Source organism: Prionailurus viverrinus, unplaced genomic scaffold (assembly GCF_022837055.1).
Source record: "Prionailurus viverrinus isolate Anna unplaced genomic scaffold, UM_Priviv_1.0 scaffold_51, whole genome shotgun sequence".
Lineage (NCBI taxonomy): Eukaryota > Metazoa > Chordata > Mammalia > Carnivora > Felidae > Prionailurus > Prionailurus viverrinus.
In genome coordinates, this window is record NW_025927614.1 from 1,898,831 (window position 1) to 1,925,427 (window position 26,597).

Consider the following 26,597-nt stretch of genomic DNA (forward strand, 5'->3'; position numbering starts at 1 on the left):
GTCATGAGTGCTCAGGACAGAAGGGGCACATCTAAGAAGCCCCAGCAGCCGAGTCTGGAACAACTGAAACAACAATAATTACAAAACAAAGACCTACAACCGTCAAAGTGTAATAATCCTTGAGCCTACAGCAGCCTCAACTACACTAACGAACAAAGCGCCAACTGATGAGTGTGGAAAGAAGGCCAAAATCAGCAAGGTCACCACTTCTACACACTCGAGGTGATGAGAGACCCAGGAGAGGATCACTGAGGACGTCAGACCCAGTGGATGAAAGGTCACCAGGGAAGAAGACTGCTCACGTCTCCCCGCCACTTCACACATTTCAACGTGGAAAACACATCTTGCGGTAGGGACACCTGGAGACTCCCCCGCGCTCCAGGCCCGCGTCCCCGATAGCAGGACACTCTGCTGGGGACACAAAGCACACAATGGTGGCTGTGAAGACTTCTGGCAAAAAGGCAACCAGGAGAAAAGCAGAGTGTGGGACATTCTAGCAGAGAATGGCTTAGATTCTTCACAAAAACAATCCACGCCATAAAAATAACAGCAGGGGCGCCTGGGGGGCTCAGTTGTTTGAGCATCTAACTCTCGACTTTGGCTCAGGATCCCAGGATCGTGGGCTCAAGCCCCAAGTCAGGCTCTGTGCTGACAGCGCGAAGCCGGCCTAGGAGTCTACCTCTCTGCACCAACCCCACTCTTGCCCTCGCCCTCGCCCTCTCCCTCTCTCTAAATACATAAACTTAAAATAAAAACAGTAACAACAAATGGTTAGAAGACTAACCTGGATTAAAGGACCACAGAACAAAATGAGTGCCTGTAATGAATGAAGCCTGACTGAATTCTAAAACAATGTATCAGAGACATTTTAGCGACAACAGGGATAGAGCTGAACGTGGGCCGGGTATCAGATGCCATCCCAGAACTCTGTTTCCACCCTCTCCGGGGGAACGCCCAACAACTCTCCAAAGACGCGCTCAGAGTGCAGGGGAGAAGCGGCAGGCCAAGGGCGGCTCCTGGCACAGGGCCCCGGCAGACAGCACTCATGGGCGCTGTGTGTCCAGACGCTGCACATGTCCACGTGTGCACACAGAAACACGACCGATGTGGTGAAAACAACACCACCGGTGAGGCCAGGAGCAGAGTACATGGGGTGCCGCCACACGATTCCCTCCAAATTCACGTGCGCCTGAGCCTCCTCAACATAAAGCACCCGGGAGAAGAGACGAGCAGGCTCTGGGCAGGGCTGTGCGCACGGGGCCCCGGCTCGCCCTAAGCCCCCATTACTGCACACGGCTCCCCTGTCCTTGGGGCCAAGAGCGAGCCCGCCCTCAGAGCAGCCGGAGGACAGCCGCCCCCCTGCATGGTCCAGGCTGGCCTGACCGGAAGCCGTCCCCTGGACGGGACCGAGACCTGTGAAAGCAGGGACGCGGCGAGAGGTGCCCTGCACGCAGGCACCAATGCCGCCAGAGAAGCCGCTGCGAACGGAGACCTTCGGTCCCGGTGCCGCGGCCCCTCCAGCTGCCAGCAGCAAGTCTGTCACAGTCTCTCAGGACACACGGGAGGGGGGACCTAGCACACACAGGCCATGCTCGCACCGCTGTCCCAGAGCACGCCACCTCCCTTCTGGCCCCAAGCTTCTTGAAGACCTCTGTCTGTCCGGTTTCCGTGTGAACACGGCACGAATTCTCAACACTGAATCTCTAATTTCGTATCTGACGTTAGACACATAAAACGGGCTTGTTTAGGGAGTGCGTCCAAAGAAGGAATGAAGAAAATCCGTTATTTTCAAGCAACCAAATGAGCAAGCATGCGTTCATTAACAAGTGTTTAGTGAGCACACAGGACCTTTCTGGACACGCAGAAGCTCAGGACACACACTGCCAGAGAGACAGACACAGAGACGGTCCGGTCCAGACAGGCACGTGCAGGGGCAGCGGTGGCATGGGGAGCAGGTGACAGGATACAGTCAGGAGGTGTGACAGGAAGGGCATCCTGCTCACGGAGGGGATGGGGCACGGCAGGGGAGCGGGGATGTCTCTGGAAAGATGGTCATGTGATTTATCGGGAACGGTCTGACTGGAGAAAAGTTTTTGGAAAGAAGTAAGAGTTCTGGGGGCGCCTGGTGGCTCAGTCGGTTAAGCGTCCGACTTTGGCTCAGGTCACGATCTTGCGGTTCGTGAGTTCAAGCCCGTGTCGGGCTCTGTGCTGACAGCTCAGAGCCTGGAGCCTGTTTCAGATTCTGTATCTCCCTCTCTCTTTCTGACCCTTCCCCCGTTCATGTTCTGTCTCTGTCTCAAAAATAAATAAACGTTAAAAAAAAAAAATTAAAAAAAAAAAAAGAAGTAAGAGTTCTGTTAAGACACAGCTATGCCTGAGCTGCCCAATAGATGGCCAGGCAGGGCGGGGGGCTGTGGGGGTGTGGGGGTGTGTCCTCCCCAGCTCTGGTCAGGCGCTCAGCAGAGGCTGTGCGGGCCACCAACTCTAGTGTTTCCTGACTTCCCCACTGCCCCATCCTACCACCATCCAATTCCCTGTGAGAACTTCAGTGACTGAATCTTTTAAAGTCTTACAAATACCCAAATGGAGTTAAACGTTTAGGGAAAGAGCAGCCAGTTTGGAAGACGTGGAGCTGGAAGTTAATACTGGAAATGAAGATACGAATTAAGTTTTAATATCCACCTGCAAAACTTTTTTCACGAACAGTTAAAGAGAGATCTCTAAATGACTGTGACTCACTCCGTATGGCCCTGGAAGACATTCACGGAGTGGATGGAAGGGTCCCTGAAATCCCAAAGACGGAAAGTCGTGTCCCGGGAGGAGGTCACCACAAGCCGCTGGGTGGGGTGTGTGCAACAGTGCGTTAGCTCCTGGTCATGCCCTACAACCAAAGATGACAAAAATGCAAGATCATCCACCTGTAGGCACAGTTACAGCGATGCTTTCTTAAGAACACAAGAATCAAAACCTCTTTATGGTCTCTACTGCTCATGGTCACTGTACAAGGGAATGCAAGTAGGGAAAGATAAGAAGTCACTTAAAACTAGCGTGTGGGGTCACAGCGGAACTGGTTTTCCCTCGGGAACTGGAGTCCTTTCATCCACACATTTAGAGGGATCAGCAAAACGAGTGTGAGCGTGACCCACCTCCTGATGCTGACGGTCAGAAGGTCTGGCAAATCTCTTTAATAGGCTAAATATGTGAACAAACTAATTCTTCATCTTTAATTCCAGAGTAACTTCTAATACTAGAATATGTGGAACCCTTAGTAAAACATAATCTTTAACACTCAATGAGGAAATTCACTTACTGACAAATTTGCAAAAACGTCTGTAGTGGGCATAACTCTAAGATGTCCCGGTGACCCCCTTCCCTGGCATACACACCCTGGAGGATACCTTCCCTTGAGTTGGGGCAGAACCTGTAAATGCGACGAGATATCACTCTGGTAAGCTCAGTACATTAAAAGGTAAAACAGATTTTGCAGATGTAACTAAGACCTCCAAATCAGTGCCTTCAAGTTAATCAAAAGAAACTCTGTCCTAGGTGGGCGTGCCCTAATCAGGCAGGCCCTTGAAAAGAGATGTTCTCCTGGAAGCGGAAAACACAGCAAACAGCTGTGTGGGGAAACATCTCTGAAGGGGCCACGAGGGATATGAGGGCACGCTCTGGATGCGGAGAGTGGTGGGTCCCCAGCTGACAGGTCGCCAGAAAACAAGGACCTCAGTCAGATGGGGACCTCAGCCATATGCCACAACAAAACGAATCCTTCCACCAGCGGTAAGTAAGAGGACAGAACCTAACCCTCAGATGAGATCACAGCCTCAGACCACACCTTCCTTTCACCCATAAGACCCTGAGCACAGGACCAGCGAGCATGTGCCCAGAACTCCAGACCCAGGGAAACCATGAGCTTATAAATCCATGTTATTTTAAGACACTAAGTTTCTGGAAATTTGCTACAAAGCAATAGGAAGCTGACAGAACAACCATTTTTCAAATATCTAGGTATTATATGCTACAGTTAAATCCCTTAAAGATAAAATAGGTTTAGCTAACAAACAGTTCTGTAATTTAGAAAGGGTCCCTGAAAAATCACAATCTGGGTACCACAAGAACTAAAAATAATCCTGGACAAGAAGTACTTTGCAAGGTAAGATATAAACACAGGCACATAAATCAAAAGCACGCCAACTGGAAGTCACAAACACGTGAAGTACCTGTCAGAGAGTGAACGAGTTCCGCCGTCTCCACGTCAAACAGATTCGCCGTTCTGTCCCAGGAGGCCGTCACTGCCTGCTTCCCCCCAACCAGCCAGTCAGCGGCTATGACCACTCCCTGGTGGCTCTTAAGAGATGTCAGCGGCACCCGGATGGTAGGACAGTCACTGGACACATCCGCGTCAACATCAGGCTCGTCTTTATCGGAGCACTCCACTTCATCTTCGCCACATATCTGCTGCTGATGGTGAGAGCAGAGAAGAAATTCCCTGGGAATCTTGAGTCTTTTCTGACACAGCTACACAATCAGACTGTTGTCATCTGTCTTTCTAGGACTTGATCATCGTTATGACCAACAACAGCACGGTATCTGGCAAGTATCTGGAGCTTGATGACTGTTTATCAACTTCATGATTCTCTACTTGGTTAAAACCCACGACCACGTATAAGAAGAGAACAAAATTAAGGCCACTATGACATCAATAAGCTACAGTCCATTTCCAGTCAGCAATAAAATGGCAAATAAAATGATTTGATTTTAAATTTTTACCACACATTAGGAGCAATGTACTAAAATATAAAATACATTTGAAAGTCAGTAATTTATCACAATAAAAAAAGAAACATTTCAATTCTCAGAAGGCTACTTAGAATTCGATTGCTATAGAAACAGATATGAGTTCATTTTATTTTCCTGTAAGGTCTTTTGTCAAAAACTAAAATGAAAACACAAAAGGCTTAAGCTCTTTAAGAAAACATATCGATCTTTCATTCAACAAATATCAGGTGCTTACACACCGCCAGACCACACGCCAGTCCCACAGCAGAGAAAGATGGCCTCTGTCTCACATGGACATGCGGAACAATGGAACTAGAGCCACAGAGACTGGAAACATCCTCATTTCACGGAGTTTACATGCTAGCGAGGAAGACAGACCACACACGGGCATATGTATGCGCGCATGCACACACATACACACACATCCATACTCGTATGGCAATGTATGGCATACGTATACACACACTAGTATGGAAATACGTGCCTCGTAAACACACATGCTAGAGTGGTAATGTCACAGATAGTACAGGGAAATGTGTCACATGTACACGCACATGGTACAGAAATATAGATCACACATACACAGTGTAGAGATATGTGTTACACGTACACACGTATAGAGATATAGGTCACACATACACACGGTGTAAGGATACACGTCACATGTACACACACAGTATAGAGATATGGGTCACACGTACACACAGTGTAGGGATACAGGTCACAGGCACATGCACAAAGCGTAAGGATGTATCTCACACACACACACACACACACACACACACACACACACACACACAGATTCAGGCAGTAATAAGCACTAAGAAACGGAGCAGATGGAGGGATGGGCAGTCACGAGGGCTATTTTATACAGAATTATCAGAGAAAGACCCTCTGCTAAAGTGACATTTGAGTTGGAGCATGAAGAAAACAAGGGATCCAGGCACAAACACTCAGGGGAACAGCATTCCCAACCGAAGAGCAGGTGCCAAAGCCCCAAGAAGCTACACAAACAGCAAAGTCACGGGCGTGGAGGTGGGAAAGGTGGATTCAGAGGAGGAGGCGGGAGAGACACAGATCACATTCCATACGGAGCTGCCCAAGGACTGACAGCCGGGAGCCGGGCCGCATGGAAGGGATGCCAATGAGCAAGGCCCCACAGCAGGAGGAACACACAGAGAAGCAGAGGAGGGTGCGGACGGCGTGAGGGTCTGAGGTCTGTGTAAGAAACCCGAGGGGGTAAGGACAGTGGAAAGTCACGGAGGGGGGCGGCGGCCACCGGAGGCAGCATGCCAGGAGTGCACGCTCAGGGCACTCCCAGGTCAAATGCAGGAAGCACAGGGACTCTCCATCCAGCAGGAAAGTTAAACACACATGTTATGCAGAGTTACCGATCTCAAAGCACACTAAAGACTACGAAGCAAAGTCAGGGAGGTCTGCAGGGTGGAGAGCATAAGAGGGATGAGGGGAGAACACCCAGGAAGAGGGCCAAGCGGGCCGGCAGGGAGGGAGGTACACCGAATGCGTCCGGTCTGGGCTGGCACCAGGCAAAGGGCTTGGCAAGGTGGCAAGTACAAGTCCAGAAAGACCACTCCTGACCTCGTGCGTGCAGAGAGGATACAACATGAGTGGCCAGGCCAGAACGGGGAGCCTCGGCAGGGATAGAGGTGACGGCCCCTGCGGGCTAACAGCATGAGGACGGACCCCAGGAGCGTAACCTGCTCCAGGAGAAAAGACCCTGACCGGTAACCGCACCCCAACAGGAAGAGCAATGTGGTCCCTGGAGATGCCGCATGGGGATGCTGTGATTCGGGGCTCTCCCCCAGCCAACAATGGCCCCTTGGCCACGAGGTTCCTCAGCTCCCACAGCCACTCGTGAGGAGCCCCCGGGCCCTCTCTGGCCCTGACGGGCAGGGCCAGCCTGCACGGTGCCTCAGGCAGGCACAGAAGAGGGGTGCCGGGTGGAGCCGCGGCTCAGCAGAGATCTCTGGGTAAGTGTTACATAAAGGGTAGACGGGGAGACAGGACAGAGAAGTGCATTCAGAATTACAGAAGAACCAGAAGCAGTAAGATGTCACAGACAGATGGAAATGGAAGATGGAAAACAGGTGAGGAAGAAGAGACGCGTCAAAGATAATCCCAAAATTCCTGAGAGTTTTGCTCACTGCTGGCACACAGAACTGGTGCACCTGCTGTGCTTTTCCCTGAGAACTGTGAAGGAAAAAGTGACAAGTAAGCGTGAATGCAGGGATTTCCTCAGAGCGGGTCCAGGGGACCCCCATTTCAGAGAGCTCTAGCTCTCGGGACGCACGATGTCAATAGGAACCTTCACAGAAATCATTTGTCCAAACTAGACAAGAATTGAAAGTATTTTAAAATGCAAAGAAAGTAAGTCGCATTCACGAATAATTATAAGTTTTTAAACTTTTTTTTAGTGTTTATTTTTATTTTTGACAGCGAGAGACAGAGCATGAGCGGGGGAAGGGCAGAGAGAGGAGGAGACACAGAATCTAAAGCAGGTTCCAGGCTCCGAACTGTCAGCACAGAGCCCAATGCAGGACTCAAACCTACAGACTGCAAGATCATGACCCGAGCCTAAGTCGGACACTCAATCGACTGACCACCCAGGCACCCCTATAAGCTCTTTTAACACTTGACGTGAAGAGCAGGGGAAGGAGAGTGAGAATGGTCTGTGTGCTTTTTGCCCACATCTTAGGGATAATCCATTTCAGTTGAACCATTTTGACCGCCAGCAACAGCGGAGGAGAATGTCCAACATTGTTGACTTAACGCGAAGTGGATCTCCCGAACACGAGCAGCCACAGGACCAAGGAGCCACTGAATCACGGTTCTCGTGAAGGAAGGGTCCCTGGAAGCCACGTGGGTAACCTGATTCGATCTTCCTGTTTCAACAGGGAAAGTGAAGCCACCCAGTGAATTAAAGCAGTTGCTCGACATCACACAGCTGGGGTCCCACAGTGACTTGACAGGCCATCTGAAAGTGTCTCCACTCACCACCCAAACACTTCTTTATCAAATATTTCTTGGTAGATGACAACTAAAACTCTCTGGTCCAAGCTAAATTTTAAAAAGCTGTACTGGTGAAAACGAACAAGATCTTTTTTTTTAATTTTTTTTTACATGTTTATTATTGAGAGACAGAGACAAAGCGTGAGCAGGGGAGTCACAGAGAAAGGGGAAGACACAGAATCCGAAGCAGGCTCCAGGCTCTGAGCTGTCAGCACAGAGCCCAACACGGGGCTTGTACTCACAAACCGCAAGATCATGACCTGAGCCAAAGTCGGACGCTCAACCAACTGAGCCACACAGGCGCCCCACCATCTTTTTTTTTTTTTTTAATGTTTTAATTATTTTAGAGAGACAGAGAGACAGAACATAAAAGGGGGAGGTGCAGACGGAAAGGGAGACACAGAATCCGAAGCAGGCTCCACGCTCTGAGCTGTCAGCACAGAGCCCGATGCGGGGCTTGTACTCACAAACCGCAAGATCATAACCTGAGCCCAAATCGGACGCTCAACTGACTGAGCCACCCGGGCGCCCCAAAAATGAACAAGGATCTTAACAGACTAGAGTTTCTTCTAAAATGCAGGCGAGCCGCTAAGTCAACCCGAGGCAAGCCCAGGCGGCGAGAGCTTATGACAAGTGCCATCTCCAGGGCAGGCCGCGCGGGACCCTCCGAGGCTCCGTCACTGACTGACACGGGCTGCCCCAAGTCACCCCAAAAGCCTGAGGTGGCAACTATCAATCACAGACAGTCCCTGCACCCAACGCAAGCAAAATCACAAAGAAGAAAACAGGGTCAATTCAACATCGTAAATAATATATTACGTTTTTATAACGTAAGTACTACATGTGATTTTTTCCCTCTGCCAAAACTAGAATTTTTCTTACTTCCTTCGAAAACAAATCCATACAACGTTAACACATTTGCTGAACCCTCTCCCTGGCCCCTCTGCCTTATCATCTGTCAGCACTATTTCTTGAGCCAATGGCCACGTTAAATAACAGTCTGGTTATTCCACGAGGGAAAAAAACATGTTAAAATAAAAGACAAAACACTCCATTAAAAATGAACTGTTCAGGGGGCGCCTGGGTGGCTCAGGTGGTTAAACGCCTAACTGATGTCAGCTCAGGTCGTGATCCCAGGGCTGTGGAATTGAGCCCCATGTCGAGTTCCTCACTGAGCGTGCAGCCTGCCTGAGATTTCTCTCCCTCTCTCTGCCCCTACCCTGCTTGCACTCTCACACTCTAAAATTTAAAACAAAAATTCTAATTAAAAATAAAAACGTACGACAGCGTGGCCAATGGTCTGCAGAGCAACATGCTTAAGTTTTATTGTGACTCCTGCGACACATACCTCACCCATGACTCTCCGTCTGCGAGAAAGACACACTGCGGTAGTAGGAAACACAAAGAGAATGTGAAAGATCCACTATCAGAAATGGATGCAAGAGCGAGCCCAGAGCCTGATGGACAGAGCAACTGCTGCACTTCTGCAAGGAAAGGTTCCTCCTGCTCCACTCTCTGTCCTCCGTCTGCAGGAGCAATGATCCCACCTCCCCCTCGTCTCCCGGGTCCTCTTTGCCCTGGTATGACGCCAGCACCCCATATGGGGGGCCCTCCTCCTCCTGGGATGATGCCAGTGGGACCCTCTCCTGGAATGAGGCCACCTATGGGAGGCTACATGCCAATGACGCCTGGGGCCCCCAATGATGAGACCTCCCCCGCCCGTCCCACGATGGTGCCCACTTGGCCAGGAATGACCTGACCAGACAGGTAAGGAGAGACAGAAACCTCCTTATATCCATTTTATATTACTTGTTCTACTTCACCAGGAGATCATGGTGCTGTGACTCTGGGTGTTTTCTAACAGCATGACAAGGAAGACTTGCTCCCCCTTCCTATCAAACAGAGAATAGTTTTTCCAAGGGAGTAGCGGGACAAAAAAAAAAAAAAAAAGCAATTTTCATTTGTATTGTGAGATGTGAAAATAAAATTGTCAACTGTTTTAAATAATAAATAAACAGATAGATAGATAGATAGATAAATATAAAAATGTGCTAGGAATTTACCCAAGGGATACAGGAGTGCTGATGCACAGGGGCACTTGCACCCCAATGTTTACAGCAGCACTTTCAACAATAGCCAAATTATGGAAAGAGCCTAAATGTCCATCAACTGACGAATGGATAAAGAAGATATGGTTTATATATACAATGGAATACTCCTTGGCAATGAGAAAGAATGAAATCTGGCCATTTGTAGCAACGTGGATGGAACTGGAGAGTGTGATGCTAAGTGAAATAAGACTTACAGAGGAAGACAGATACCATATGTTTTCACTCTTAACGTGGATCCTGAGAAACTTAATAGAAGACCATGGGGGAGGGGGAGGGGGAAAAAGTTACAGAGAGGGAAGGAGGCAAACCATAAGAGACTCTTAAAAACATCTGAGAATAAACTGAGGGTTGATGGGGGGTGAGAGAGAGGGGAAAGTGGGTGATGGGCACTGATGAGGACACCTGTGGGATGAGCACTGAGTGTTGTGTGGAAACCAATTTGACAATAAATTTAATATTAAAAAGTAAAAATAATCATTCAAAAAATAAATAAAAAATAAAAATAAAAACAAACTGTTTAGATCTCCTCACTGAAGACAATTCCTGCTCATCACTGTAATTACTTAACCCATCTCCAAAGAGAACAATGTTTACGACATTTCAAAGAAAGAACCAAGTAACACAACACTCCAAGGCGGAAACAGCACGGCCAGAGGGCGAGTGCCGTCCTCCTGGCGACTCCGGCCACAGTGCGTCCCCAGCTCCGCGCTGCCCGGCGCCGTGTCCGCCCACGTGAGAGCACAGGGCCAGGCTGAGTGACCCCTCGGCTCTCCTGCGACGGAAGCAAGGAGAAGGCTACCCGAGGCCTCTGTGTGACCAGAAACGGTGCTGGGCTGAAGGGGACAACTACATCCGAGCGGAAAAAAGCTGACTGAAGGCGTTATGGTCTAAATCCACCCATCCTTCTTCTCAATATGCAACCCGTTGGCAACCACCTACCTTTACCTCCTTGAAGATGACGTCACACACACTGACTTACACAGTTTACCTTACATTTGTTTATTTAATTCATTTAGTTTTGAGAGAGAGAGACAGAGCAGGGGAGGGGCAGAGAGGGAGGGGAAGAGAGAGACTCCCAAGCAGGCTCCGCACTGGCAGCACAGAGCCGGACGTGGGGCTTCACCACCTGTGAGATCATGACCTGAGCCGAAACCGAGACCCTGACACTCAACCGACTGAGCCACCAAGGCGCCCCCAGTTCACCTTACGTGAAAGACAGACTCGTGGTCCAAAACGTATAAAACGTTAAGAAACGTGACTTAATTGTATAGTTTTTAAATATTAATGGCCAACGTTTACTAGCTGTGGAAAGGGGGGCGAGAACATACATGCACACATATGTAAACAAGGAACTTCACTTTCAACACTGTCCTCTGTTCAGGCTTCCAGAACAAAACACCAAGACCGGGCAGCCAGGATCAAGGTGCGCCCTATTCGGTTTCTGGTGCAAGCCTTCCCAGCTTGTCATTACATCCTCACATGGCAGCTCCCAGGTACAGCAGGGAAGGGAAAAACACATGCAAGCTCACTGGTGTCTGAGGAAGGACACTAATGCTATGCCAACAGGACCCCAGCGTCAGTACCTCACTTCCAAATACAGCCACACTGGGGGGGCAGTTAGGGCTTAAAACTCTAAAGGGGGGTCACAAACATGCAGTCTGTAAGACCATATAAATTTGGGGGCGCCTGGGTAGCTCAGTCGGTTGAGCATCTAACTTCGGCTCAGGTCATGATTTCACAGTTTATGGGTTCCAGCCCCACATCGGGCTCTGTGCTGACAGCTCGGAGCCTGGAGCCTGCTTCGGATTCTGTGTCTCCCTCTCTCTCTGCCCTCCCCACCTCGCAGTCTCCCTCTATCAAAAATAAACATTTAAAAAAAAAAATTTTTTTTAAGAGACCATATAAATTTGTCCTAAACTTTGCAAGTGTCCAGAACCCTACAACATACCCCAAGTGGCGCTTTCATGGTAAGTAAAGGTGCTGCTTACAGTGGTGTCAGCAACAGGCTGGGGCGTTGGCAGCTGGACGGCGTATCTCCAAATGTGGGCGGTCTGATCTCCAGAAGCTGAGGACAGAAATCAGGGCACAATTACCCACAGTGCACATCAGGTATAAGATGCTTTCTGCTAGGTTCTGGCCAAGCGTCATCAGACTTCTGTAACTCAATGATCGAGAGCTGCTTCTGAGACTGCAGGATGCTGCTGACAACAGGCTAAATGCACACAATTAAGATGGTGGTTAAAAACACCCCTCCTTTCATTTTATGGCGAAAAGCTGTGAAGGTTCAGGCAACACTTACAAGTACAGGTTATCCTGTCCATCTATCGAAGCTAAGCAAACCGAACAGTACTTCAGAAAAGTGAGCCCCACACAAATACGTCCTCCCCTGCGCCCAACATCAGTGGGCTCACAGCCTGCTGGGCCCCGCGGGTCTGGGGTCTTACTGCCACCGGCCAGGTGTGCCAGGTGCTGTGCACATGGGACAGAGAGAAGGGCCGGGGAAGGGCACACAGACGTGCAGGGCGGGCATCTCCAGCTGCCCTCACAAGGTACCGTCTGAACCTCGCTTCCCTCTGTGGCTAAGAGGTTCCCCAAAGCGGCCACGTGTGGACAGTGGCACATTTCTCAAGTTGTCAGACGAGCTCACTGCCTGCCCTGCTAGCTCTCCTGCCCCGCGTGCAAACCTCCATTGAGCATGCCTCTCCCCTGCCTCCTCACCCCAACTCTGGCCATCACCGGTCTCCCCAACCCTCCCTCCTCGCCCCAACTCTGGCCATCACTGTTCCCCCCCACCCTCCCTCCTCACAATCACTCACCGATTACATAAAGTGGAAAATTCTCACCTACTTTATTCCCCACGTGTTTACTTGGGCATCAACTAGCTGTGGTCAAGGCCTGTTCAGACCCACCATATTCTGCTCACATGGAAAAGCACCCGATTGGCCCCACTCTCACCCTCTACCCCAGGGTCAGCAGAATCTGGCCCACGGGCCACAGCCACAGCCACTCACCCGTGCACTACCTCTCCTGCTTTCACACTAACACAGCTAAGTGGTTGTGACATGGACCATGTGGCTGTCAAAGATGAGAACATTTAGTTACAATAATTTACAAAAAAAGCTTGCTGACCTCCACTCTCTCTAAACATTTACCCCTCGAGATTACTGTCAGTGTCCCCCAAAGTCACAGGAGTCTACAGTCAGACAATTTTACTGGAAGACTCCTCAGTTCAACAATGAAGCTGTTGTACAAACTACTACATAAAATCACGGCAAAACCACGCGGCCACCACTGAGGAGCGCCCAGAAAGGAGGAAAAACGTTGGCCCCGCAGACTGCCGTGACCTGGGCTACTGTTTCTGCCCTCCTCTGTTTCAGATGCACGCAGGACTAGGAACTCGCAGTCATGACAGGTGTTCAGAAAACCAAGTTCCCTCTGTGGTGCGAGCAGAAAGTGGGCAACCACCAAGGGCTTCGCAAAAACCAGCTCAGGGTGGGTCACGTGCAGTCTCCCGGGAGAGCCAAGCTCACCTGACAATACACTACAGGTGAAACAGGTGCCACTTGATGTGTCCTCCTTCCTCCATCCCTCAAGTATTTCACAAAATGATCTGACTTTTACGGAAAGGACCAACGAGAAAGGAACGACTATGGCTATTTTTAAATTATCTATAACTTTCTTCAATAAAGAAGAAAAAGATCTGGGGCGCCTGGGTGGCGCAGTCGGCTAAGCGTCCGACTTCAGCCAGGTCACGATCTCGCGGTCCCTGAGTTCGAGCCCCGCGTCAGGCTCTGGGCTGATGGCTCAGAGCCTGGAGCCTGTTTCCGATTCTGTGTCTCCCTCTCTCTCTGCCCCTCCCCCGTTCATGCTCTGTCTCTCTCTGTCCCAAAAATAAATAAACGTTGAAAAAAAAAAATTAAAAAAAAAAAAAAAAAGAAGAAGAAAAAGATCAACATACCAGTAAGAGCCAACTGCTCTGACGGATGAAACTTGATAGAATTTACTGCAAAACAAAAACATTACAAAACGGGTATAAAATAACGACATATCAACAACGTTTCTCGTAACAACGTGCACTACAAGGTAACTTTAAGAATTAAAAAAACTTAACGTTCAATATTAGATCCTCCCACCCAATTAACCTAAGAATAAATGCAGAGATGCATGAAAAACTCACTGAACATGAATGATCAAATTACTGACACATAAGACATAGAGAAAAACAACACTAATAATCTACTTCTTTCTGTAGACAAGGAAGTCCTCTTGAGTGAAAAATGAATCAGGATGAAAGAGAAACCATACTTATGACAACAGATGGGGACAGACCACACCAGGGACACTGTTTACTGCTCACCCTCCCTCCCGTCCCGTTCCAGGAGACCCCGGGAGCAGAGGCGGCAGGCCTCGCCAGCTCGGAGAGTCAGGATTCACACGGACGGTCCCCTCCTCCAGCTGGGGGGAGGACCGAGGTGCTTCGCAGGAAGAAGGAGCAGGAGTGGGGTGCACAGAAGAAGGAGCCAGAGTGTGCAGAGGCCGGAGCCTGGCTGCTGGGACCACCCTGCGAGGGAGCCAGCACTCACACCCACACAGCAAACACACGACAGGACAGAGTGCACAGAAAGTTCCAGAAAATGAAGCAAGTTCTTTCAGAGAGATTCCGCCAGCTACACCACTGGGAATTCTCTTTTCCTGAGGGAATGAAAAGTCCAGTGAGTGTAGACTGCGGGTAAGTGTGGAAGGAGCAGGTGGACACCACAGCCTCCTCAGGACCAGCAATAAGCTGTCATGACCCTGTGCGCACGCACACACACACACGCGCGCACGCACACACACACACACGGCAGGATGCCCCTAGGGCCAGGAGCAAGTGGCAAGCTCCGTGGCCACCTCTCACCTCGACGTCCGTGCAAACCTGAACGTGCCACCAGTGCCACAGGTGGCCCTCACAGCCGTGACACATGCTTCGTGAAAGAGCACGTGCGGAGCACTCGGCCGGGAACCCGGCACACAGCGGGCGCTTCACGACTGTCACAGCTGCAACATGCACACCGTGCACCAGCTCACCGAAGGGACGGCGCCACTGAATGGGGACGGGCCTGCACGAGCGCACAGGTGCCGCCCGGCAGGGGGCGGGCTGCAGCCAAACTGCGCCCCGTCCCCCGGCAGAGGGTCTGCTGACCGTGGCTGAGGCAGAACAGAAGGCGAGCCCCGCCAGCACCTTCTCCAAAGATGCGCAGCACCCCCAACACGCGGCTAACTCAATTCCCAGAGGCCACACCGGGAGCAGAAAGGGAGAGGCCACCAGAGACCAATGTTCTCCACAGCAAGCTTCAGAGGCACCCGATCTTTAAATGGTTTGTGTGCCTAACTTTACCACAAACATAAAAGAACAACAAACAGGAAGAAGCACCATCCCCCGCACAAAAGGGCTCTACTTGGGGGTCGGGCAGGGGCAGCCACGAAGCCCAGCACGTGACTCTTGAGGCAGAGGGGACGAGGCGCAGGAGGGTCCTCTGTTCAGGTGATGCCGGAACGGGGCAGGACAGACACGGCAAACCACCTGCAGTGAGCTATGCTCATAGAAATCCCAGGCGGGGAGAACCACTCCCTTCAGGCTAACGGGACCTTGGCCACGTCATCGCAACACCACCTAGTGGAAAGACCAAAGCCAGGACACGAGCAATGCAGACACGGTGTCTGTGAGGACAGCACCCCAGAAGGGAAGGCCAGACATCAGCGCTCCACCTCCCGTCACCCGGCCTCCTGACGCCCAGGGCGGTGTGCACCCCACTTGCTGCGGCAAGAGGACATGGGAGAGAGGTGCGCAGGGTGGCCGGTGAAGAGCTGGGCGTCCAGGCCGTCCAGCGAGAGGGGAAGCTCCAGGGAAGGGACAACAAAGGAACAGAAATGCCGCACCGAGTATGGCCACCGGAAAGGCACGCCACACAGGAGCACAGGGATGAGTCAGGGATGGATGCAGAAACCAGGCGGAAGAAAAAACAAGGCACGTTACAAGCAGCTGTGAACAATACACACGTAGCCATGAGTAACGAGAATTGTGCTGTCACCACTTGGTGAGGACAAGAGTGGAGGATCTCATCCGAGGCAAGGGAGACGGCCCTCCTTCCAGCAGGAGGAAGCACTTGTCTAAAACTCCAACGCTCAGAAATAATAAAATAGGCTATTTCGAAAAACGGAATAAGGGCGTGCCCGGCTGGCTCCGCTGGAGGAACGTGTGACTCCTGATCTCAGGGTCGTGAGTTTGAGCCCCACAATGGGGTAGAGACTACTTGAAAAATGAAAGAAAAGAGCAGAATACGTAAAGCTGTCGACAGTGGTTCCCTTCAGGGAAGTGAAATGGAGTAAAGAGGGCAGGGAGCAAAGTGCCGTAACTGTCTACACGGGCTGGCTAATACCCTCTGAATTTTCCGATGATGTGCACGTGTTTCGTTTTACAAACGCTTTCAAGGAATAAACACGCGGAGGAAACAAGCCACAGTGCCTCCCTGCGCCGTAAGCACTGCCTCCCCCGCCTGGGCACCATCCCGCAGCGGACTGAAGACACTCACGTGCTGAGGGACCCCGTGGGAACGAGACCCCAAAAAAGGGGAAAGCGTGGGTCACAGCCCAGAGAGGACAAGATGCGTCCCCCACCCAGGGAAGGGCTGGCACCCAAGCCCAAGAAGCGGAGGGCAGGCACACCCGGGCTGTCTATGAAGGGCAGGGGTGCGGCGGTGGTTGGGCAGGGGAGAGTGAATGAGGAAGCAGCCGACAGGCACCAGAGTGGAGGGCGTGCCAGGAGGAGGGGAGCACAGCGGGCGCCCGGAGGGAAGTGAGAGAGACGCGGTAGGACACAAGGGAGTGTGCAGGGGCGGCTCACAGGAGGGGACGAGCGGCCATACCGGCGGCAACAGGAGGTGCGGCAGGAAGCCCGGGATACACGGCATCCCTCCCTGGGCCCTGACACGCGCAGAGCACACGCCGAAAGAGAACCTCTAAAACGAGTACACGATCGCAGACGATGTCCACACTTCAGTTCCAAAGCTGTCGACAGGTGGCCTTCTAGGCGCCCGTAAATGAAGCGCAGACAGGTCCTGCTCTGCGTGCAGGGCAGCGGAGCGGTCCCTTCCTGAGGCTCCCTGCCAGAGGCGGCACACCCGTCCGCCCGTCACGAGGGCCCGCCCGGCGGGCAGCCAGGTCAGTGCCCTCCCAGCACAAGGCACAGCCCGCCCCGGAGCACTCACCTGACCCCACGTGGCCTGAGTACTTGACGAGGCACCGCCCTGTCTCTATGCTCCACAGCAGGGCCGTGTGATCTGCAAGATCCAAAGAACAGGAGTGACCGACCCACCACCAATTCTACAGTCTTCAAATGAAAGTGAGAAGTTACATTACCACTAGTATCTCTTCCGACTATAGATCAGAAACCACGTTTCCAAGACAGGAGAAGTGGGTGACCTGTCCCGGGTCAAGGGGGTGGCAAACAGATACCCAGGGACTTGGGACTCATGGCACATGGTCACACTGACTGCACCTCGCCAGGGTCCTTCTAACCCATCACAGCTTCACTGTTTTGTTGAATTAACACTTTCCAGATCATCACACAGTAAATAAATGCAAAACTCCAGTTATAAATTATTTGAGATCATATGTATGCGTTTGGGCCTTTCCTCTTACATAATAGAAAATCTAAAAAATAAATGTCAATTATCTAAACGAGATCTCAGAGATACCAGAAACAGACCCTTTCATTCTTTCTTTTTAACTGTAAGGGAATTTCTAAAACACTGGGGGAGTGCTCACAAGTGAACATAATTTTAAACAAGTCAACTCTCTTCATTCATGGTTCTATCTGCTGTAAAATTTTCTACTTCTATTAAAAAGCAGATCAGGGGCACCTGGGTGGCTCAGTCAGTTAATCTGCTGATTCTTGATCTCGGCTCAGGTCACGATCTCACAGTTTGTGGGATCAAGCCCCATATCAGGCTCTGTGTTGACAGCATGGAGCCTGCTTGGGATTCTCTCTCCTTCTCTCTCTGCCTCTCACTCACTCTCTCTAAATAAATAAATAAACTTTTTCAAAAACAAAACAAAGCAGAATCTAGTGGGGCAACCTGGGTGGCTCAGTCAGTTGAGTGTCCGACTTCGGCTCAGGTCATGATCTGAGGTTCATGATTTCAAGGTCGGCATCGGGCTCTCTGCTATCAGCACACAGCCTGCTTCAGATCCTTTCTCCCTCTCTGTGGTTGTCCCTCCCCCCACTCTCTCTCTCTCTCAAAACTAACTTAAAGAAGAAAAAAAAAAAAGCACAATCCACTAAGTACCTGGAAAAATCATTTTCAATAAGTGAGCACCATTTTTAACTTCAGTCATTTTGGTCGGAAAGGGTATTATTAGGTTACGCACCTTGGATAGCTTTCAAAACCTATCTTTTCTTTAATGAGAGAAAAGGGTCTCTAACACCTGCCCCGGGAGTCCCAGAGGCTAAAAGGGCTGCCAGCACCCCTGCCTCCACCTAAATCCTAGAACAGCTAGCCCCCTTCAGAGACCGCACAGCCCTTCCCTGGGCCGTACCTCCCAACTCAAGCAGACACACGCTCGGCTGTAACAAGAAAGTACCTCGCCTGTTCAAAAGACATTCTACCTTATGCTGCCGTAAACACAGGTGGTGCAATCACGGAGCCAGCACCTGCTCACCCGGACACCTGACATCACACCTGCTGACAGCAGCAAGGCCTGACGGAGCCCAACAAGGCCAAGTGCTTTGGTTTCAGGGACTGTTCGGCCTCCCGCCGGCTTCCAGCGCCAACTCTGCCACCCACCCCGCAGGGAGTCATCTGCACCGGCTGTCACGCCCGACAAGCAGAGCGACTGGCTGTGGACTCACCGGCAGACGCGGTGCCCAGCACCACGGGCTGTGTCCTCGCCACGCTGACGTCCCAGATGCCATCCCTGTGGCCAATGTACTCCTTCACGAGCTGGCACACGGCCCTCGACGTGGTGGTCTTGAAGCTGGAGACGATCTAAAACCGTGACGGGAAGGAGCATTGTGGACGATTTACTGACCGAATGTTTTTAAGTTAAAAAAGGTAAAACGGAAAAAGATGTGTTGAAACGTCATACACCCCTGAACAGGATATTTAAAGCATTAAGGGCACACAACAAAAGCGCACACAGCAGCATCCCTCCAGCTGGGTGTCACAAAACAACAACGAAGGCCGTCCTAAGGCCTCTCAGAAGACCCCCGACCCCCCACAAACCACGTGTGTCCTCCCGTGACGAAGAAGAGGGGCCTGTTTACACACTGCGAGTGTCTTCCACAAATCCAAACCAGCAGACAAAATTTCCAAATTCTTTAAAAAAAAAAAAAAAGCTACCAGGACGTGAAGAAGTGAAGAAGTCAGGAAGGTATACCCACACCCTTAACACTACCTTTTATTACTGGGGAACTTTCATTTTTTCCCATTTTTGGTAATTTACACCAACCACGTATTATCAGGAGGAAAAGAGCCCAAGGTGGGGAGGAATCCAAAGACGACACTTCTAACAGATGAGGTTTGTCCAACAGTGTTTATTGCGCGCGTGCTCGGTGCCAGCGCTGCGCCAGGAGACACACACAGAGCGACAGCAGGCCCTGGCCTCGGGCAGCTCACAGTCTGACGGGAACAGACAGGAGAACCACAAAGGTGCACACGAGGTGAGGCATCGTCCGTACGATACACACGGCAAACAAGTCTCACTTTCTCTTACAAGGAAAAATAGAAAGTGTGTGAGCAAGAAACTAATTAAACACAAACAACTCTTCAGAGTTTGCTTTTTAAACTGTTCTCAGAGAAAAGGAATGGCTTTTCAGCTTTTAAGCAAATCAGAATAATGGAGATTAATCAGAATAATGACACTGTAAAATCAAACGAAAAAGAAAAACCAGTGGTGTTAAACAGCTATTTGGAACACGGATTTGGCGAAGCCCTGAAAATGAATCAAAGTTCATTCTTATTTAGTATAAACACATTACAACACAGTCCACTGTTCCATCAATTCGGGTATGAACGTTCAAACCATCCTCCGCTGCAGAGAGCGACTAGAAATGTTTATGAAGACGGACTCTTCCGGCAGTAATACCGACAGGCTCCATCTGACTCGGTCTGCATTTTACCAAAGGACTTGCACAAACGCAAACTCCTCGTCTTCTTTTTCCTTCTGAAAGCCCCTCCCCCACCCACACTAGCAGAACCGTCCCTCCCAACACAGAAAAGGGCTTTTGCTGGCGCAAGGTGCCATTCGGATGTTCAAGAACGCAGCGGTTAGGAACGTGCACAGCTTGCCCCACAGGAAGTGGCAGTACGGTTCAGTTTCCAAGCCTCCTGCTGTGTGTGACACAGACGTCACTGTGAGGAGAAATGAACTAGTGGAACCACACTCCTCCCTCACCCACCCCGCTCGGACAGGAACCACACAAGGTCACCGCTCAATACTCATGGCAACCGCATTTCTGGCGGAATTCTGGAAGCAGAGCACATGCAGCTCATCAACACCGTAACAAATCACGTCACGTGTTGCTTCCAAATGCCCACTACGCTCTGAATACCTATTAACTCTTTGTTTTTAAAAATGCTGACCCCTTCACTACTTCGAAGAGGCCCCACAAAAGACTGAATTACTCAGTGTTCATGACAGAGAAGCACAACAAAATGACAAAGTGATGCTTACACCTGTCGCCCTAATTATCGTTCTCATTAACATACAATCTAAACTACTCCAACAAGACCAGAAAGGGCTTTTTTCACAATGCGAGCTATTTATCTTTGAAAACACACGTGTGAACATTTTCACAAGTTTCTCTAACGTTAGACGGTCAGGCATCCCTCCCGACAGACACCAGCGACCTGTCCTCAGCCACCCAGGAAGGGAAGACCTCTTGGTTGCTGAACGCACGTGCGTTTCCCACCATCCCACCACGCACACACTACTTGCCTTTCAGGGCTGAGTCAGGAGGCAAGTAACGAGGCCTCCTTGCTGCACACACACTCAGTGTTACTGCCAAGAATACACACTACGGCACAGATCAGAATGTATTCTGGGATCAGATTCATTCTTCAACCTTCAGGTAACATCTTACGTTATTATTCTTCAATGTGCACAATAAAGATCATTAATGTGTTTCTTATACACTGAGATAAGTTTCTAGTATCTAAAAGCAAGGGCACTTTATATCTAATACATTTTTTTTTTAAAGCAGAGTATTATTGTATATAACCTTCCCTTTGTCCAAATCTTGTATTTTACTATTCCTAGTAAGGGACAACTTTATACAATCTGTTCATCTTCTACTTCAGAAATGGTCAGAAAGTTTCTGATTCTAAGACCATATACATTGTACACATAAGCTGTGTCCACAAGAATAAACAATATAATTTAAGATAATATAACAAGAAGTTAAGACGAGCAAGAACATAGTCTCAATACATTTCGAAGAAAACTCTGATGTTAATTTATTAAAAACTTAGAAACTAATAAGCTAGATAATACATAACAACAAAATTTTTTTAACTAAGCACTTCTACTCTGGAGTTATCAAAGGAAACACAAGAAAATGTAATCAATGTTTGTATTTTTTAAATAACAAAGTTTTCCAATAAGCAGAAACAGCAGCAAGACTGGATCTGCTTTATTACTTGTAGTTAATCTCGCTGGGGATGTCATGCTACGTAACTTGAAGCTCAAAGGGACGAACTGGAAAAACAGAGTTGACGGTAACTATGCCATCACAGCAGACTCACCACAAATTTCAACTTTTCCCTCAGGTTTAGCAAAAGGAATGTACACTCATTAAGGCTGGGTAACTAATTTATCTTCTGTATATTCAAAATGCTTCAAAGTAAAAACGCACACAGAATTACTTCAAAATATTACTTCACGGCAGTACTCCCTCAGACAAACTTATTCCCAAATAATTAAATCCTTGCCACTTTAAGAAGGTCAGAACAAGATTATTTTTAAAGAAGTAAAATACCACATACGTCCCTATTTGCCCTGGAGACAAGACCTTCACATCTGGATAATGCTCAGAAAATGAGAGAAAAACAGTGGGTGGCGGAAAACGTGCCTGTGGTGCACTGCATTACTCCATTACCTTTCTCCAAATTCAGAGCCTCTGTATCAAGCCAAAGAACAACACAAAATGTATTTTCCCTCCCAAAAAGACACCGTAGCTACTAATGCGTATCTTTTACTCTCACAGGAACCGGGGCAAGGGAGTGTCTCGGTGTCCATATGCTGTGGCCATCTCACAGATCTAGGATATTCCCTTTAAAAATCAAAGTTTTCTAAACAGCAGAAGTTCCTCTTTCTCTGTTACATGTTTATAATTGGAAAATATGCAACTTCAGGTACACATCCGCACACCTCAAATACCACATGAGCGGCCCGAGAGCCAGCGCCTTGCGTACCTTGCTGGTGGAGGCCTTGTAAGTGGTCTTCAGCTTCTGAGAAAGCTGGCTGGTGCTGTGGCTGGCTGCAGAGACAGGGAATCGACAGTCAGGGCCGCAGAATTTCAGAGCCGGGACACACTGGACAGCAAACCCCACCTCTCACTGCCAACGGGAAGACAGTGAAACCCGAGGGTCCATCTGTCCACGCTGGCATGGAGGTGACAGCACAGCTGGAACAAGACGCCAAGCTTCCTGGCACCCCTCTCCGCCTCACCCGCCCCCACCCACACCTGACTACGGGCCCCAAGCACTGCTGACCGCAGCAAGCAAACAAACCCACGTCCTTCATGAAATCCCAAATCTCCCCCACATGTCACGTGTCAGCAGTCCTGTCGGGAGCGCTCACCCTTACCTTTTGTTTTGAGCTGGCCCTTACTCAGTTCCGCCCCATCGATCGCTTGTCCTTCGGCAGCTAAACGTTCATTAAGAGTCTCAATCTCCCTACGCACTGGGAATAAAAAGGGTTTTACAAAAAGGTAAGACGTGAACTTGTATGTTGAAACATATTCACCGCTTCCAAAACTTGAGGGTGTAAAAATATTATGAGTATTATCTAAACACAGACATGAATAATACCCTAACATTAGGTTCCCAGACTTCTCAAAATACTTGCGACACCTCTCACACACTGAGAACCACTGCTCTCCCTACACTGGGAAGACTGCGCCCCCAGGGCTCGCGGGCAGGGCTCCTGGACCTCAAGGTAGGCCATCTCCTTTATCCTTTATTCTATACACTTAAAAACATTTTCCTGATACTATCCAAAATTCAGTGAAATGTTTACAGTCTAGCCGAGAACACTGAAATTGGGAGGAAAAGCATACAACAAAACGTAACTATGGCTGCGTGGGACCACAGAGCGCCAAGTAAGGATTATATGAAACAAAGATTAAAAATCTGGGGCGCTTGGGTGGGTCAGCTGGTTAAGCGTCCGACTTTGGCTCGGGTCATGATGTCGCAGTTCGTGGGTTTGAGCCCTGCGTCAGGCTCTGTGCTGGCGGCTCAGAGCCTGGGGCCTGCTGAAGAATTGTCTCCTTCTCTCTGTGCCCCTCCCCCGCTCACGTTCGTTCTCTCTCTCTCAAAATAAATAGACATTAAAAAAAGAATTTAAAAAAAAAGAATTAGTTTGAAAAAAATTGAAGGAGAGTCACAAAAGTCTCAGAACCACAGGGAAAGAATGAAGAGGAAGGTCATCGGTCATCAAGAAGGCGATCAGCAGACACCTGTGCCTATGCTCGCCTCCGGAACAGGTCTGCGGGACTGTCTTCCAGCCACAATGTTGAGGAATGACACGTGGCCAAGGAACAGGATTCAGCCGAGGGCACAAGCCACTACAGCGAGGCAGCAGGACCACGACCTGGCCACACATCCCCCCCAAGCCAGGCTGTGCACCTGCCAGGACGATGTACCCTCTACTCAGGCTACGGTGAGACGAAGGGGCCGGGTCAGGTGACAGAGAGGATAAGGGCAAAGGCTCTGAGCAGACCTTACAGAGGCAGGGCGCCACCAAAGCCAGGCAGCACGAGACTGTATCAACTCAAAGTACATCCAGCAGTAGTCATTTGTAATCCTACAGTTTTTCTTGAACAAACTACATGAGTTCATAAAATATTAATAAGGCCTTACATCACAACAGAAACTCAATAATGCTTTGATCATTACAACTGATACTTTTTTATTTAAGAGACAGAGAAGAGAGAATAAGCAGAGGAGAGGGGCAGAGGAAGAGAGTGAGCGAGACACAGAATCTTTTTTTTAAGTTTATTTTTGAAAGAGAAAGAGAGAGCTCAAGTGGGGTAGGAGCATAAAGAGAGAGAGAGAATCCCAAGCAGACTCCGCACTGTCAGCACTGAGCCCAAAACATGGCTCAAACCCAAGAACCAGGAGATTATGACCTGAGTTGAAATCAGACGCTCAACCAATGGAGCCAGCCAGAAGCCCCTACACTGCTTGATTCTTTAAGCAAATGAAGGCACTGCTTCTATAAAAAAAATCTAAGAATAAAAACTAAAGCCAAGCTAATTTAAAAACTATTTTGATTTGGGGCATCTGCGTGGTCAGTAGGTTAAACGTCCAGTTGGTTTCGACTCAGATCACAATCTTCCGGTTCATGAGTTGGAGCCCCACGTCAGGCCATGTGTTCACAGTGCAGAGCCTGCTTGGGATATTCTTTCTGCCCCTCCCCAGCTCGTGCGCACACGCTCTCTCTCTCCAAAATAAACAAATAATAGATAAATAGATACTTCTGATTGACCTTTAAAATAAGTCGAACGGATAATACTAAGAAATTCTCAAAATACAGTATATTTTAAAGGAAAACATGAATCAATAATTTCTCGATTTATAGTATACTTTGTATAGTGATAGTTATAAGCAGCATTTGTTTTTCATAAAACCACCATCTGAATGAGCTAGTGTGGCCAGCAGAATGCTACCCACCCCAAAGGTAACCTGTGAGCACGTGAGCCCCATGGCTAAGGGGCCCTGCAGGTGTGACTACAGCGAGGGACCTCTGACGGGGAGGTCACCCTGCCTGGCCCGATGACCCAGCCTTCTCTCACGTCCTTAGGAATGGCTCAGAGATGCTCACCACTGAAGGCTTCGAAGACGGACGGTGGAAGGGCTCTGAGGCAAGGGGTGAGGCGGGCTCTAGACACCGGGACTCTGTCCTCACGAGGCACAGAACTGAAAATCTGCCACAGTTCAAACAAGCAAAAGACAGACCCTCCCCCTCACCTCCAGAAGCACAGCCCTGCCAAGGCCTTGACCTGAGTCTGCTGGGAGGGGCCCCCCATAGTTCCCACCGGTGACTTGTAAGGTAATCAATCTGGGTCACTCGAAGCCACTATGTGTGTTACAGAACACAAAATGGATACAGTGGTGACCGTCTACCCAAAATTTTACAAAAGCTTATTAGGACAGAAGATACTCACATTCTAAGTTCTCAATGTAAAGGTTTTCAAACTCTCTCTCTATTTGACCAAACAGCTCCAAAAGTGTACTGCGAACCGAGGAAGGCAGCTTAGAATCCTGAAGAAAAAAAAGGAAGATTCTGTTTAAAATGAATGAATAAGAAACTCTTTTCCAAAGCGAATTCTCATTTCTCTTAAATTCTTATTTTATATATTATTTCTTATACGTAAAATGCTTACAGAACTCACAGTTCCACATTTCTACGTACGAAACTATGATGAAATGATATAAATGGCTATCCGGCATGATACAGGATTCAAGAACAAGCACTTCCTCAAAATAACGTAATTTTCCCTTTTACAAGGGAGGAAACAAGCCTACCTTATTCAAAAACCTCCACATTTGTAGAGAAGGAAGACAGTTCCCATAAATGCAGTTTCATCATGCACAGTCTTTAAAGTTCTACCGTGTGACATTATAAATTAATCTTAATAAGCCACCTACTAACAGAAGAGCTTTTAGAGAGCTCTCCCATCCACGGTGCTTCAGACAAAATCCTGGACATCTCCTAACACCTACAAGACTGTGAGGAGGGAAACATGAGAAATCTGACCGGTAAGAGCAAACGGTATCTGTTAAAGGAGAACATCCGTGTGATAAGTGTCAGGAGCACCACGCCACGCGTGCCTGCACGCCTGCCCCCGTGTTCTGCACAGCTAGAGTCTCCTCTACGCCTCATGGGAAGTCCATGAGCAGAAGCAACGCCTCTGCAGAAGTCTGAGGTACAAGTGACTGGGCGGCGTCCCCGGCCCCACCCATGCTCACACACACGCACTTTCTGGACGCTGCTGGTCGTGGGGAGCCCGCACAGTCTACACTACTCTCCTCTCCAGAGAGCACGCCTGACGTGCTAGTTCGTGTGACCCCACACTCAGAGTATTTCCAGAACAGAACTCGTAATGGTTCTAAGATGTTTCAGTACTTAATTGCCACCAATGTAAGTGACTTTTCAAGTTTCCGTGCAGCACAAACTTTCTGATGTTTAGTCAGCTGCAAATAAAAAAAGGACATACGATGTTTATTAAATTAAACTTCTCAGATTAAGTTCTCAGGAAGACAGAAATTCTAAGCAAAATGATCTCTAATGACATAAACATTTCAGCAATATGTTTTGAAATCACATAATGTTCCAGTAAATTTGACAAGCCAATAAAAACTATATACGAAGCCATGTTTAAAAACTGAAATTTGGCAGAAGGGGTACTATGGC

At 49.2% G+C, this 26,597-nt stretch overlaps 1 protein-coding gene and 1 pseudogene across 4 annotated transcripts in view; one reads left to right on the top strand and one right to left on the bottom strand.

Moving 5' to 3' along the window:
* WDR37 (WD repeat domain 37) overlaps window positions 1-26,597 on the bottom strand; it is a 64,034-nt gene that overhangs the window by 20,458 nt on the left and 16,979 nt on the right. For 3 of the 4 annotated variants that reach the window (XM_047848077.1, XM_047848076.1, XM_047848079.1), the window contains 9 exons: window positions 25,348-25,444; window positions 22,767-22,862; window positions 22,373-22,437; window positions 18,811-18,946; window positions 17,168-17,239; window positions 13,879-13,923; window positions 11,909-11,985; window positions 4,221-4,461; window positions 2,740-2,881 (listed from right to left, as the gene is read on the bottom strand). In XM_047848077.1, the coding sequence (XP_047704033.1) occupies window positions 2,740-2,881; window positions 4,221-4,461; window positions 11,909-11,985; window positions 13,879-13,923; window positions 17,168-17,239; window positions 18,811-18,946; window positions 22,373-22,437; window positions 22,767-22,862; window positions 25,348-25,444 (971 nt within the window). The remainder of the gene's footprint in view (window positions 1-2,739; window positions 2,882-4,220; window positions 4,462-11,908; window positions 11,986-13,878; window positions 13,924-17,167; window positions 17,240-18,810; window positions 18,947-22,372; window positions 22,438-22,766; window positions 22,863-25,347; window positions 25,445-26,597) is intronic. The other variant, XM_047848078.1, reaches the window with a different exon arrangement.
* LOC125159581 (U1 small nuclear ribonucleoprotein C-like) lies at window positions 9,122-9,580 on the top strand (annotated as a pseudogene).